The following is a 15,505-nucleotide window of genomic DNA, read 5'->3' on the forward strand; positions in this document are numbered from 1 at the left end:
GCTCTCGGTGGTAAGGGAAGCATTTTGCTACTTGAAGATTTCATTTATTTATTTATTTCCCATGGGCTTGCTTCTGCCTCCTCATTTGGTATCTGTGGGCATTAGGTCAAACACTTTCTGGTCACAGGTATTGTACGTTTGTAATTCCTTTGAGTGTTTCCCCTCAAACATTGCCATCTAGAGTTTATCGAATAACATGAACACTCACTAACAGGACAGCATACTCCATGAGGCTGCCTTTGGGAGACTTTTGTCTGAAATGGTAAAGCATCGCAGTTCAGTGCACTTGGAAGAATATCCTTGAAAAATGAGGTTTCAGACTGTCCTGAGCTCTGAGTGCCCACTTATGCTTCTGGAATGCCTGATGGAAGAGATTGTTTCTTTGAGAAAACTGAGTGACTGCTTTCATTCTGCCTTTGCAGCTTGGAAGAATTCTTCGAAGCCCATTTATGAAATTTGTGGCACATGCAGCATCCTTCATTATTTTCCTAGGCCTGCTCGTGTTCAATGCTTCAGACAGATTTGAAGGTATAACAACGCTGCCGAATGTCACTGTTACCGACTACCCTAAACAGATCTTTAGGGTGAAGACTACCCAGTTCACCTGGACAGAAATGCTGATCATGGTATGGGTACTTGGTAGGTATATTGCCCCTTCATCTTTATGTCAACTGTTTTCCTGCAGATACAAATTCTAAAAGAAAGGAGAGAAGCCCAGGTCCCAAACCTCTGCTCCAGCTGCTGCGCGGTTAGAAAAAAATCTTAGGGCAGTGCATTAGATCTGGTGAGAGCATCAGGATATCTCTGTGCTGCCCCCTCTTGCAGCACGGGGTAAAATTTTGTTTGCTGATTTGCTGCACTGTTTGGTAATTCTGGCGCTGGGAAAAAGAGCACAGGTTTGCTGAAGCGAACACCACAGAAATTATACTTTACTGAAGTGGTTTTCTTAAATAGTATGAGGAAGCCTACGCTTCTGTATGTGCCAGAAGGTCAGGAGTTCCTACTGTTCAGAGTTAATGTGCTAGCACATCAGTGCTTGTGTGGCATTGCTGCCTAGGTAGCATTTGGGGAAATCACAGTTTCTGCCAGTGTCAGGGGGCTAATGAGTCAGTTCTCATTACTCAGTTATTTTCACAAAACTTGATCAGCTGTCAGCCTGTTTGAAATTCTGTATGGCAGAAAATGCTGTCTTCTAGCATTTCACCAAAGTCAGGTGCTCTGTGTAGCAAAATGTCAGTTAGCCACATAATAACGTAGCATTCTCAGCTTTTACAGGCTGTGGAAAAGAAAGGAAGTGTTGCTGCGGCTGCTATGTGAAGGTGCCTCGCTCTGCCTTTTGAATCACCTATATTGTCACCTACATCTCCTGGTTTAAGCACTGTTTTGTCTTAAACTATGTTAGGGTAGGGAGATGCACATCAAGGGATGCCTTTTGTTAGTCCCAGCATATACGTGTGAGGAGCAGCCTCTTTATTTGACAGAAGGCAAGGACTGAGATTTTGATGGTCTCTAGGACTTGGTCACTATGAGAAATTTCTTGGGCACTGAGACGCAACTAGCCTTAAGCCAATCCGGTGCATGGCTGCTGTGTGTATGGTTGGGAAGGCAGCAGTACCCTCTCTGAATTATCCAGCCAGGAAACAAGAAAAAAAGTTGTGGGCTTGTGGGTTTGTTGTTTGGCGTTTTTTTTCCCCTGAGAAACTTTTTTGAAATAAGAAAAAGTCTTTATTCCCAACAACTACATCTCTAGGTTATGATGAGGCTGTGATCTGGACTAATTCCATGTAAATGAATTTCTGAGGAGAAGCTTGAGTAAGAAAACTGAATTACACACAGCCAATTTCCACTTTATGTGCTGAAAAGCACCTTATTCTGTAAAGTGGAGAACCAGTAGTATAATTGATCCCTTTACATTTGGGCATCTGTGTAGTTGGGTAGTTGTGCTCCTCTGTAAAAATTAATCCTTCCGATTCGGAAGTATTTTATGAATGTAAGTGGTAAGGAAATGAGAGGAGTTCTTTTTCCACATTTAACATTTTTCCTTCTTTAGAAGTACAGCATACTGTTATATTGTTAGGCTGTTACACTGTCACTGCAAAGTCGTGGCTCTACGCTACTCTATGTGGAGATGCCTGAGCTTCATCCCCGCGTGTCGATTAACACCTAGCCATTTGATCAACCCTGTTGAAACCAAGAAAGCCTTATTCAAGGTGTATCATGACACTGTGACACTCCATATAAGTGAATTTTTGCTCCACTGGTACCACCTGGTTTCATGAAATGGGAGAATGCAGAGAGTTTAAATGAGAATAATTTGGTGAATGTTGCTATGGTTTTGTTTATTTTCACTTCTTGTTGCAGGTATGATGTGGTCAGAATGCAAAGAACTGTGGCTGGAAGGACCCAGGGAATATATTTTGCAGTTATGGAATGTTTTGGACTTTGGGATGCTGTCCATTTTCATTGCCGCTTTCACAGCGAGGCTTCTGGCATTCCTTCAGGCCACAAAAGCACAACAATATGTGGACAACTACATTGAGGAGAATGACCTCTCTGAAGTCACACTTCCTCCAGAAATAGAATATTTTACTTATGGTGAGTTTAACTTTTCTGCAACACAGATCTGAACATAAGAAAACCGGTGGGATGCACTAACATTATGAAGCCTTAAGATGAATATTTGCATGTGTTTTTGTTCATTGCATTGTCCAACCATTCCTGCCTCAATATTTTTGATTCTATGCTATTTAAACAATAGTTATTATGACATTAGTTTGACAAATAAGTTTGCTAATATGTTAAAACCAAACAGTAGGCATAAGGAAAAAATCAAATGTAGCTGTCCATAATTTTGTTGTAACTGTTTATCCTAGAGCTAAATTTGACCCTCTTGGTTATAAAGATTTGCATGCTATATTTTATTTGTGTGATACAATTTTGATGTACATTTTTTTTGTTTGATTCAGTTGCTTGATACAGTTATTGATATTTATAAAGATATATTAGAAGATCTGGTCAAACAGAGTAAAAGTACTAAATAGTTACTGCAGTGCAAAAACTGTAATTAAAAGTGTGATGAATCTCTATTTGCAACATGAGCAAAGGCTGTATTTGCTGCTGACAGCATATTTTAGCATATGCTTTATGAACTTCACTGTATTACAATGGCAGACTTGGTTTTATTATTTATGTTAATTGCTATATAATCAATGTGAATTTTTACATATGTAAATGCACAGAAACACATGGTATTTTGATACGAAACATTTTAATTCAGTGGTATTTGGCTAAGATGGGCGCTAATTCATGTAATAAACAATTTATGAATTTATATGTAACTCAATTGTTTCTGTGCATATTGTGTGTAAAAACCACAATCTTGCTTCCTTTAAGGTAAATGGCAAAAATCTTCATGATTTCGATGGTAACTAGGTTATATCCTGAACTTGTAACAGTGGCAAAAGCTTGGTGTGATTAACAAATGAAATTGTTCATCAGCCTACACTGGTAACTTCTCATAAGTAAAACACAAAATATGAATACATTTCTGGCTTTAGCGTAGTGCTTATTAAGATAGTCAATAATACAGCTGTGTTAAGAAAAAGCAATAAGGAATTATTTATTGTTATGTAGTTTAGGTTAAAATGCAAACTGTACAAGAAAATGTCACATTTCTTCAAGTATAGTTTTTCCTCTAGCAAAAGGTAATGTAACTTACATTCATCATTTGTGACTTAAAGGAAGTAGGACTAGAGTAGCAACTATTAGACTCTTCAAAAATTTGTCTCAACTGAATTCAGCCATGTTCATGGAAAGATCCTATCAAGATTTATTTTTCAACATGGTGATAAATGAGTACCTCCTTATATTTTACCCCTGTATTTTATATCTTCCAGCTAGAGACAAATGGCTCCCATCTGATCCTCAGATAATATCTGAAGGCCTTTATGCAATTGCTGTTGTTCTTAGCTTTTCTCGGATTGCATATATCCTGCCTGCAAATGAGAGTTTTGGGCCCTTGCAGATTTCACTTGGAAGGACTGTTAAGGACATCTTCAAGTTTATGGTCCTTTTTATTATGGTATTTCTTGCATTTATGATTGGAATGTTCATACTGTATTCCTACTACCTTGGAGCTAAGCTAAACCCAGCCTTTACAACGTAAGTATTAAGTTATGTTCAAGTAAAAAGCTGACATGAAACTTTCAGGTTTTTCACTAAGGTACCAGAGTCTGCAAGATACTGTATGCTCTCTCCTAGCATTAAAACAAAACTGAAGACAGAAAACAGCAGGAAACCAGGTATCTCAGAACCTTAGAAAGCAGAATACAAAAGACCAATTCTTTTCTACTTGTATAATGGAAGCTTTCATTGCAGCCTAAAATAATTTGACCTGCATATAATGTTAGTCACACAGACTTGTGGACAACCAATTGCAAGAAAATATTACTGGTATCTTCTGAATGACATTTTCCCAAAGCAACTGCTAAAATTGTAATCTTTAACTGGGCTCTGTCAGACCTAACTGATACACAGAGAGATTTAGCCTAGATGCCAATAATAGGCTTCCAAATAATTTTCATTTGCCAAGAAAGAGAGCTAGTGGATCTGTAGATGGCATGTTTCTCTCTTAGACGGGTTCTGAAACAAATCTGTAAATTGGACTCTTGGATCCATTTTTAAATCTTCAGGATAACTGCTTGTTATCGTTAGTCACGTGAGTACAGAAGAATGGAGGTTATAAGTCTCTCTTCTTGCAATGAGATTGCTTGCTATGATCTTTAAAGTTTTTTGTTTGCTTGTTTTTTCTACTTTCTGAAACAAGGTGATGCTGGAAGTGATAAATATTTATGACATTCCAAACCAGAAGTAATTCCATAGGATGGTGAAATTCAGAACTTTTTCCTTTCTCCCATCTTTTTACAGGAGACCTGATTTCTCTAAAAACTGCCATATTTTCATGTAGTTGATTCCATGACTTCTCCTTAAATTGAGCCTCATTTTTGCCCTTATTCTTACTCATTGTCTTTTCTTTAGATAAATAATGAAATATAATGATACTTTTGCTACAGTATTTGATATCAGTTGTCTAGTGTGCATACCATTTGAATGCTTATTATTTTCTTAAATAGCTGATATTTTACTGGACTAGTACAACCATTCGTATATTATTTGCATTTTAAAATCTTTTATCAGTGTTAAAACAGGTAATTCCTGATATGTTTACTGGCATCTTTTAGTTATTAAAATACAGCTCTCTGTTTGTTCGCTTTTTGGCAACATGGAGGAAGAAGTAATTGCCAGTAAATTCTGTAGGGTATAGTGGAAGGCACATCAAAATCTTTTTTTGAATATCAACAACTCTTAGCTTGCATTCATTAGCCCACCTCTCAGTGGGGCAGAATAGAGCTTTGCAGTGAGCTGCTTGTGTCCTAACTGCATGACACGCCAACCTGTAGCAATGCTTCCTGAGTGGAAAGAGGAATGGCAGCGTGAGGAGGAGTGCTTGAAGAAGATCCACTCTCAAAGGCCCTGAAGGCTTGAAGAGCTGTCTGGTAGCTGTCTGAGAACCCTTGGCAGCTCAGTTCCTCAGGAATCGTCCTGACCATGGGATGGAGACAGAAGCATAGAGGCGCTGGGTCTTGGGTCCAGAGCCTTAAGGGGTATCTGGGGGCCTGTCTCCTGTTGAAGTGCCTGGCTCCTACTGATTTCAACAAGTCTCGAACAAATCCCATGAAATCTGTTTGGTTTGTCAGGTTTGTTGCTGAACCTGCTGCTACCCACTTTTGAATGCACCCTTCCTAGCAGAAGGTTTAATCAGAAGCTCCTGAAAGGAGCGCAGCATTTGACTTTCCATCAGCCCCCTTTTAGCTTTATTAGGACAGGGAAGGTCTGCCCCCTGCGGAGTTAGGCTGGCAGACAATGAGATGAGAATATGCTTCATCTCAAAACCTGGAAATATAATCCCTTTCTAACTCCTGGACTGCTGTTTTGTGTGTATTATTACAACTATATTATCTGTGATGGATAGGTGGAGCATAATGGAGAAATAGAACATAAGGTGAAAAATATTTTTTTGCATATTTGTTGTTTTGATCAGCGCTACAAACCTGGTTTGCAGAAAAATTACTTGAGATTGTTTATCACTTACTGTAAACACAATTTATTTGTGTAGTTAGTAATAATGCTTTCCTCTTTTTTTTTTTCCTACAGAGTGGAAGAAAGTTTCAAGACCTTATTTTGGTCAATATTTGGCTTGTCTGAAGTAACCTCTGTTGTCCTCAAATATGATCATAAGTTCATAGAGAACATCGGTTATGTTCTTTATGGCATATACAATGTAACGATGGTGGTAGTTCTGCTCAACATGCTGATTGCTATGATCAACAGTTCATACCAAGAAATTGAGGTGGGCTCTGTTCTCAAGTTGTTTTCTTTTGTTATGCTGAAAAAGGGCAGAATTACTAGGAATCCTTTCAGTGAGCATATCTTAAAATGCAAAAGTACAGTGAAGAGATTACCTCAGTAAAGGAGATCACAAAAAAGACCATGTGCCTAGGACTGACTTTATCTAACAACCCAGCCAAGCTGCAGAACCTTACAGGATCTGAACGAGTAGTTCTTCTTGCGCCATGTATATGCATCTAGGGAGATGTCACCCATCCCAGGAATCTTAGAATCTAAAGTAATACATGAAAACTGCTATGAAGTAGAAAACAAAGTTACTGAGTGTAACATTTTAGACACAGATGGTTCGTTCCCAGGTTCCTTAGGGTGTTTATTGCATGTTTCCTTAATGTAGTGCACTTCAATCTTTGACAGATCATTAGTATATGGATTATATGTATTTTTATGTGTTCTTTAACGGAAGTCTGTTTTTTATTTCCAGTTCTCAAACTTTTTAGCTAAATGTGCAGGAGTTAAACACATGCACAGCAGTGATACATGGACATACTTTATTACATTTATATGCCTCTGTACATGGAGTATGATACAGATGCTTGTCTTCAAGATTGTTGTGACTGAGTCACACTTTGCAATGCTTACATGCTTTATTTGTGATAAGTGGGGTTTTTTCCACTTTAGGTACAATATTAAAACTTTATTCTAGGTTTATGGAGCTTTGCCATATGCCCTGAAAACACAGTGGCAGTGTTTCTCCAAATCTGCCAAGTGTCTCAGTTGACCGCATACTTGAATTTCACATAAAGTTATTGGCTGCATTGCTTATTAAGAGAGATATATTTTATGTGAATTTCAGGATGAAGACGAAGTATTTTCATTTTTAAAGATAATTAATTAAAATATTTAGCATCCAACTCCAAAAAAAAAATCAGAAAATTTTAAAGTAGAGAAGATACTTGGGTTTTAAAAATAAATCCCAAGTTGCTGAAATGAAAGTAAAAGTATATTTATAGTGCCAGTTTTCCAGACCATGAGTTCTGGTATTATTCAGAGAGTACTACATTCACAAAGATGTGGGTGCACACCCATGCTAGCAGGAAAAAAAAGATTATCTAAGACATAGTGTACAAATGGATATGTCATTTCCATTATTTTCAGTGGCTTCTGGGAAGTGTAAAAAAAGAATGCTTCTGTAAGAATGTATTAGGACAGAATCAGTTTGTCAGTTTTTAACACGATTTTTTCATGACAACAAAGTTTGTGTTTTCTGTACTCCATAAACCAGAGTTACTTTTCACAGTTATATAAAAAGCTGTGTTGCCATTTTAAACCGTGTCTGCCCTGAAGCTAATACTTTGTCATTTGTGTGAGTACCAAATTCATGTGACCACTTCAGTGAGGAAAAACAAGACTTTAAAAACCAAAAAAAGTTCCACTTGAAATAGCAAGGAATTTATATGTTGTCTTTCACTCCGGGCAAAAATAATACTTGTTTAAATGGTTCACATGCTTTAACTAAGTATCGTCAATGAGAAGTTGCCATTAACAAACAACTGAAATTTAGTTAAAATAGGTTTGTGTAGAACTACTGGGAGTCTTATTAGCAAGCAAATAACATTTTATGTAAAACCAGACAGGGTCAATATTTAAAATAAATTTCATTTGGAAGAAGTTTTGCGTTTCATAAAAACAAAGCACATACCTGTTTTTCATATCTTAACACAGGATGACAGTGATGTAGAGTGGAAGTTCGCTCGTTCTAAACTTTGGTTATCGTATTTTGATGATGGAAAGACGTTACCTCCACCATTCAGTCTTGTACCAAGCCCCAAATCTTTTTTCTATTTCATCATGAGGATCATTAACTTTTCTAAGTGCAGGAGGAGACGGCTACAGAAGGACATTGAAATGGGAATGGGCAATTCGAAATCCAGGGTAGGTGCTGACATCTTTTTGTTGCAGTGAAGAATTGTGTGTCCATTCCAGCATTCTGCTTTTCTTTAAGATTTAGGGTATAGTCTGTACTTCTGATGATAGTACGGTAATTAGTAAAGCATTTATATTCATTGATCTGTATTTCAGACTGCCTAAACGTACTGCATAAAATCAAAAAATAGCTATAAATTTTCTTAGGACAGCAAGGTCCAATGACTGGGAAAACACAATTAAAACAAAAATAACTGACTATTCAAACATGCAAATAATTCCCACAAGGAATGACCTAAATATTGAATAAAGATGCTTTCAGCATCCATTAGAAAGATTTCTAGTTCAGGGAAAAAAAGAAAGGGGGGGTGGGTCTGGGTTAAGGAGAGAAAACTTCTCCTTTCACTAGGACAGAAAAAGGATAAAGTGTGGTCAGTATGCTATTCACTTCCTACTGTCAAAAGCTGTGTTCTCAAGAGAAGACAACAGGAAAGAGGGGGCATTGGTAATAATAATCTTCAGCACTTCCATGACATTCTAAATTTGGGTATCTAAATGTTCTTTACAAATATTAATGGAATGCAGTGTCACAACGCCTATGTGAGAATTAGTTAACAATACCCCTTGTTTTACTGATGGCAAACTGGGGCACAGATAGGTTAGAGAGGATACATGTGGCTTTTTAAATAAGTAAGGCTCAAGGCCCTGTGTATTACAAAGACTGAAAGCAATACATTGAAAATATTTTTTATTTGTTTTACTGTAAATTATTAGAAATGTCAAGTCTAGTCATCTTTTCTGAAAGATCTCTCTGGAGCCTAGGACTTCTGAGCTGTTGGTGGTACTGAATCATCAGTAAAGAAAATATTTTCTCCAGTTTTCTGTAGGCAGTGAAAGCAGATATGTGTTTACAAAAATGTCAATTTAATTCAATTTAGCTAGAAGCACTTTTTTGGTACTAGCTGCTTATCTTTTGCTCTCTAGTGCTCCAAGTGCCTGAACTTCCTTAGTGCGCTCCAGTCACTGTACAGGAGATGTGTTTAAAAAACAAAACAAAGAATCCTCAACAGCCTAAGTTATACTTTTATAACAAAACACTCAGTAGTTTGTACATCTCATACAGCAGTACTTACTGTCATACTTGGAGGGTAGGTCAATAAAGAACTAAAATCATGTCTGAGTCACTGCTGAGACAGGTCAGGTGAAGCTAGTTTTCTTGAACTACAAACCAAATTCTTTTTCTCTGGGAAAGGCAGCCCACAGCCTTCCCTCTGTCAAGCTGGGCTGGCATGCTATGTATTACACTGTCCAAAGATAAATTCTGTCCCACTCACTCATAAAAACAGAGGTGATGTCTCATTGCCCACAGGAAGGCAGGCAATCTGGAGTAGGTAAAGACAGCCCACTTGTGCTCCAGCTCAAGCAGCAAGCTGTATGCAGCATTGGCACAAATTCCATGACAGTTACAGAAAACATCCAACTTCCTATATAAAAGCAGGCTGACTTCAGTTTGCTCCCCTACCCTACCAGAGAGGTCAGCTGTCATTGATTCAGTGACTTTTAATTGGCCACACAGAAAATTAATAACAGATGTAGATTAGGGGGTTGAACCTTCTTCTATGGGTACACATTTTTTACTTCGTCCTCACCACTGCATCTGAGAGGAGAGCTAGATCCCTGATTTGGTAGGAACAAAACTTCTGCATTGGTAACAACGCCATCTTGTCCAAGGTGGCTTTTTCCCCCTTCTGTTTCTAGCCACTGCTACAAAGATCTTTAATTATTTGGGATCTGATGACTTTGTGATCCTCAACTAATTGAATAATGACCAATTTTCTAAATGTATTGCTATTTCTGAAAATGATCCTTTGGAAAAACACTTCAAACTAAGCATAAATGGTTTTGAGCATATATTTGTAGTTGAAAGTATGCATAAGAGCGCAGATCCACAACAGCTCTTTTATTAAAGCCAATTTGGAGAGTCTCTCCATGCTCTGGCCACTCATCCCTGCCTCCAAGTCATAATTCATTATTTCCCCAGCTGTGTGAGCACATTTGCTTTGCAACTGTGCTGTGAACAGGATAGCTAAAATTACCAGTGTTTCAAAAAAAAAAAAAAAACCCAAACCCAACAAATAAGGCAATCTCAGGTTTATTTGAAATAATATTCTGATATAGTGACTATGGAGACATCCCCAAGGTGTCTCAAAGAAAAAAAAATTGAGCCAAGTTCTAACTGAATTCCAGAATATATTTTAATTTTGTCTTATTTTTTCCTAGTTAAACCTTTTCACTCAGTCGAACTCGAGAGTTTTTGAATCACACAGTTTTAACAGCATTCTCAATCAGCCGACACGCTATCAAGTAAGTACATACAGTGCTCACTGGTTTGAGTAATAGAACTGTATGAAGTTACTAGCAGAATTTTGTGTTTCAAGTACATTTTGCCTTCACCAGATAAAGAAAATCCTGTAGAAATCAAACTCTAGGATGCTACTGGAAAAAAGACAGTTATTGTTCAAGCCCCATTATTTGAAGTGTTTAAAAACTAGTGCATGCAAAACTTCAATTTTTCCTTTGATGTCCCAGTTTGGAAAAGTGTGAGAAGCAAACATCTGAAACTGATTTCTGGGGAAGGGATGTGAAAGCATTGAACTGACTAGGTTAGCATTACTTTCCCTTTCTTTCTTTTCATGATTTGAGAGGTGACATTCAACATTCCTGCAGATGGAATGCTCCTTTCTGGTAAGGGAATTCTGTCAGAGATTACCTCCCTGTCGTCTTTCCACCTCAGAAATAAAAGAGTAAATAGGAGCTCTTGTTCCCCTAGTGAAAATCTTGGAGATATGTAATCCACCTGTGCAAATTCTGTTAGCCGAGATGCATTAGATTAGGTATGGTAACACAGTACAAGAATATTTGTACATACAAGGAACTCTGGCAGTTATAGTATAAAAATACATATATAGTCTTAATGAATCCTTTACAGCTGACATTGCACTGTCATACTGTAGAATCTCAATTTTTCTCTTTCTTTTTAAAAAGTAAATATTTATCTCCCACTACTACACATCCTTTCACATGTAAACTGAGTTTAACAAAGAGTAGGCCTATCCTGAAGCTACTTAAAGCCTAAATTAGGTGTGTTTAGACAATTTCCTAGTGTCCTGTTCTCTACAAAAAGTGTGGTGCTCTGTAAATAAGAGGTAATTGGATGAGAAAGGTGCTTTATTGTCATGATGAACCTCAGCATGCCACCAAAAAAGCCTATTTGAGGCAATTGCTTGATCTGAGGCTGCTCGTTCTTTCAGTTACACAGATGTGAGGGAGATAGTTAAGAAAGAAAAGTGTTTAATTATATATGCTCAGCTGATTATATAACTGTTTTAATCTGGCAGCAAATAATGAAAAGACTGATAAAACGCTATGTTCTGAAAGCACAAGTGGACAAAGAAAATGATGAAGTGAATGAAGGTAAGAAAGAGACTGCATTTGCAATATTCAGAGACAATTTTTGTCACGTTGTATTAGGAATCGGTATTACAGTGGTGCCTGAAGGTTCCAGGTGAAAAGAGGGTTTGTTTCTACTTCAGATGCACTGAACTCAGATAGACAGTAGTGGAAATATACCTGTGACAACAAAAAGGGGATAAGCAGGACCAAAGAAGTAGAACTAAGAAATATTATGGGCCCCATTTTACAGGTAGGAAACAAGACCACAGACATGACACATTAAGTACAGAGGAAATTTGTGAGGAAGCCGCTAGCTGTATTCATACTTCCAGAGACCTAATTAGAGCTGCAGGACATCTTTTTCTCTGTGTTATTCAGCTGAATACACCATTTACCATTTTACACCATGATCTACTTGTACTACCTTCCTTCATAAAGCTGTGCGGAATGTTCATCTGTGAGTTGCACATCATTAAACAAAGCTGCATAAAGTTAGCTGCATGGTGAGAAAAATGACAACAGTAGCCACTATGTAAGTGGGCAACCAGAGATCTTTTGAGAAATGATGGATCTGAGCTTGGTGTCTGTTGACAGTGCGGAACTTCCCTGGTAGCAGCGAGGGGTGCATGCTCCAGGTGCACACCCCGACTCCCCATTAGGATGAGAGTAAGATGAATGTTGTCCTCCTTCCTGCAGCCTTCCAGGAATGAAACACAGGCCTACAGGCTGAAAAATAACCTCTTGAGCTCTGGGCAGGTCCCCAAACAAAATAATAGGGATGTGTACAACATGGGGCATATTTGCTCTGCACTCTAGCTAAAGGTTATCAGGCAATAGAATGGCGTCCCTTTCAGGGCTGGCTCTGCTCATGTAAATGTAACACCCCAGCAACGGTTTTGTTCCCCACAGGCTGGAGATTATAATCATCATGGTTGGGTCAGTAAGAAATCTGTGTGACCACCACCAGAAAAACATACCTGCTTAGCATAATTAGTTCTGATCCAGGCTAGTTTGGTTGGTTTTGGTGCACCGGGAATGCTTAACCCAAGCCACCCTGCTGGCAGCCTTGTGCTCTCCAGCTGGTTTGCCGCAATGAACAACTTGGGATCAGAACAGCTTCTACTGGCATGGAAGCGTCAGACGGCTGCATGCATATATGAGGTGAGGGGCCTGAACACGCTGCCCTCTCAGCTAAGGCAGCACAGCTTTTATTTTGCTTGTTAGTTAGTCTCTGCTTCCCCATAACTCTCTGCTGCGAGAAGCAGGAGCAGAAAAGAAGATCTACATTAAATCCCACTCTGTGCCTTCAAAAGGCAGCATCCTGCATTGACTGTTATCCTGACTCTTCTCCATCCTATGCGGCTGCACAGAGTTTAGCTCGTGAGTGACAGAAGCAGAGAAACTCCTGAAAGTGTCTTCCTGTCAGTGTGCCTCTTGTGCCCCTCTCCTGAATTCCCATTGCTTTCCTCCTGTTCCTGCTCTGCCGTGGGAGAAATCGCCTACCTATGACTGATGAAAAGACTGTTCTCTCACCAGCAGCGCCCGGGGTGTACAAGTCTTTGCAGATGCCTGTTTGGCAATGGCGTGTATGTGTTTAGATAAACAAGGCAGTACAGAAGGATCATGGTTCGTGAGCATCAGGGTTCTTGCTTTATCACCACTGGTAGCAAATCAGCTAAGCCCTGAACCTCCGTCTTCAGCTGCACAGCAAAGGTAGCGCTCTTCACATCGTGCCCATCTCATCGGTACCCAAAGCATAAATCCAGCCTTAGAAGACAGAATTTTTGAAGTCTGCTATATTCTAAATAGAAAAGTTCTGCATTCTTAGGTACTGGCAGCTATTTTAAACATCAGCCTAGGGATTTTTTCCCTGTTTGGCATCACTAGAGAATTCAGGCATTCTTTCGTAGTCTTTTATTTCATCCATGACAAATCATTTCCTGCAGTGGATACTGTGTCAGAATTCACATACCTCACACTTGCTGGAAGAATAGTATTTGACTCTTCGGAAAAGCTTCTGCTCTTGAACTGAATATCTGATAATGGAAAACATGCTGTCGCTTGTTGTGAGCCTGGCCTTGGCAGTTGTTTTCTTTGAAATGAGTTCTTTGTACTTCTGTCAAATTCTAACATAATTTTAAATTGGTTGACTTTTTCTAATTCAAAGGCTATTGGTAAGGAAGAGGAGGGAGACTCGGAAGCTGTGAGTTTTATTGCCAGCTCTGCCACACTTTTCCTGCGTGATCTTAGCACATCACTTCAGAAAACATCTCTTTGCCTTTTCTCTCTAAAAGGGGGATACTAATATTCACCAGCTGTTCAGCAGTGTTGCTGTGATTAACTCATTAACCTATGTAAAGGGATCTTTGATGTTCTGTATATATGTGAAGCACAACATTAGAGTTTGAGGGACTATTAAAATACCTTTGGTACTATTTAGGGGTGGAGACACACTCGCATCTCTCAGAGAATGAAGAAAGGTAAAGCCTCTTGCCCCACCCCTGTACCTGCTCTCGTGAACGTTTTGGGATAATAATCTGCAACATGCACTGATGTGACTTAACAGAAGAGTATGGGAGGCATGTTCAACTCTGCTAACAAGTGTTTCTTTCGATTCTTAATACAGGTGAATTAAAGGAAATCAAACAGGATATCTCCAGTCTTCGCTATGAACTCCTGGAGGATAAGTCCCAAGCAACGGAAGAGTTAGCAATTTTAATACATAAACTCAGTGAGAAACTAAATCCTAATATGTTGAGATGTGAATGATTCAACACAGGAACCGTGGCTTTGACTACAGCACAACTATTTATTGGCAATAATATTTCAGTATCTTATACTTGAAAAACGTATTGTAGATTTTTAGCACTAAATAACTTTATGTACAGCTTCTCTGGAATTTAGTCTTAGGAAATTTTATTAACTCACCACAAAAAGACCGCTCTCTTCATTTTAATTGTCTAAAAGCAAGAACTGTCTGGTTTTTTTTTTTGCATTTATGCATTAAGAAGGTATAATGGTATCAATTGCTGATATTTTAACAGGTTTATGAATATGTATTGAGAATTCTTTGCACTAAATTTGCAAGAAACAAATTAACGTAACAGATAGAGCGCAGTACTCTGTTCCTTGCAGCAACTGGCTACGAATAGGATATTTCGTACTACCCTAGGAACGAGAGGTCAGTGGAAGATTACTTGAAATCTTTGTTCTTCATTAGTGATGCCCGTAGTGTGTATAAGCCTCGCGGTACGATTACAAGGAATTAATGAAAATCAGGTGAGTGTGAATGTAACTGTAGCAGCACCGCTTAATGTGGAGGTACATACAAGTACCCTTTCCTAATTCACTTAATTTGCTTTCAAGAGGAAGGACTAAAAATTTTTTTTTTTTTTTTTTAAACAACAACTTTGGAAGGTGACGTGAACTCAGTCCAAAGCTCCTCTTTATGTGGTAGAAATGATTTTTTTAAAAAAAAAAACAACTCAGACTCTGTGCAGGGCTGCTATTTTGTTACACTGTTCTAAATAACGCCTCCGATGCTTCGTTGTTAAATAAAATATTCCTACTTTACTGATACTCCGTGGCGTCCCGGTGGTTGCGCACCCAAGTCCGGATTACCCGGTGGGACCCGGGCCCAGCTGTGACCCGGCTGCCCGGGCCGGCCCGCACCGGGCCCCGCCCTCTTCTGCCCGTTGGCCAATCGCGGCGCGCGTCTCCC

The 15,505-nt window shown here is 38.8% G+C and overlaps 2 protein-coding genes across 6 annotated transcripts in view; both read left to right on the forward strand.

Annotated features, from left to right (window-relative positions):
* TRPC3 (transient receptor potential cation channel subfamily C member 3) overlaps positions 1-15,356 on the forward strand; it is a 46,943-nt gene extending 31,587 nt beyond the window's left edge. Inside the window, exons 5-13 of one of the 5 annotated variants that reach the window (XM_035897598.1) lie at positions 423-639; positions 2,362-2,595; positions 3,897-4,161; positions 6,214-6,409; positions 8,131-8,340; positions 10,612-10,695; positions 11,730-11,805; positions 13,952-13,987; positions 14,411-14,486. In XM_035897598.1, coding sequence (XP_035753491.1) covers positions 423-639; positions 2,362-2,595; positions 3,897-4,161; positions 6,214-6,409; positions 8,131-8,340; positions 10,612-10,695; positions 11,730-11,805; positions 13,952-13,962 — 1,293 coding nt within the window. In that variant the 3' untranslated portion in view covers positions 13,963-13,987; positions 14,411-14,486. Of the gene's footprint in view, positions 1-422; positions 640-2,361; positions 2,596-3,896; positions 4,162-6,213; positions 6,410-8,130; positions 8,341-10,611; positions 10,696-11,729 lie in introns of all 5 variants that reach the window. The other 4 variants (XR_004842433.1, XM_009642233.2, XM_035897596.1 and 1 more) reach the window with 4 other exon arrangements.
* Positions 15,007-15,505, forward strand: part of BBS7 (Bardet-Biedl syndrome 7) — a 21,445-nt gene continuing 20,946 nt past the window's right edge. The window contains exon 1 of the mRNA XM_035897592.1: positions 15,007-15,063. Within this exon, the coding sequence (XP_035753485.1) occupies positions 15,007-15,063 (57 nt within the window). The remainder of the gene's footprint in view (positions 15,064-15,505) is intronic.

The sequence above is a fragment of the Egretta garzetta genome, unplaced genomic scaffold (genome assembly GCF_000687185.1).
Source record: "Egretta garzetta isolate BGI_Z169 unplaced genomic scaffold, ASM68718v1 scaffold467, whole genome shotgun sequence".
NCBI lineage: Eukaryota > Metazoa > Chordata > Aves > Pelecaniformes > Ardeidae > Egretta > Egretta garzetta.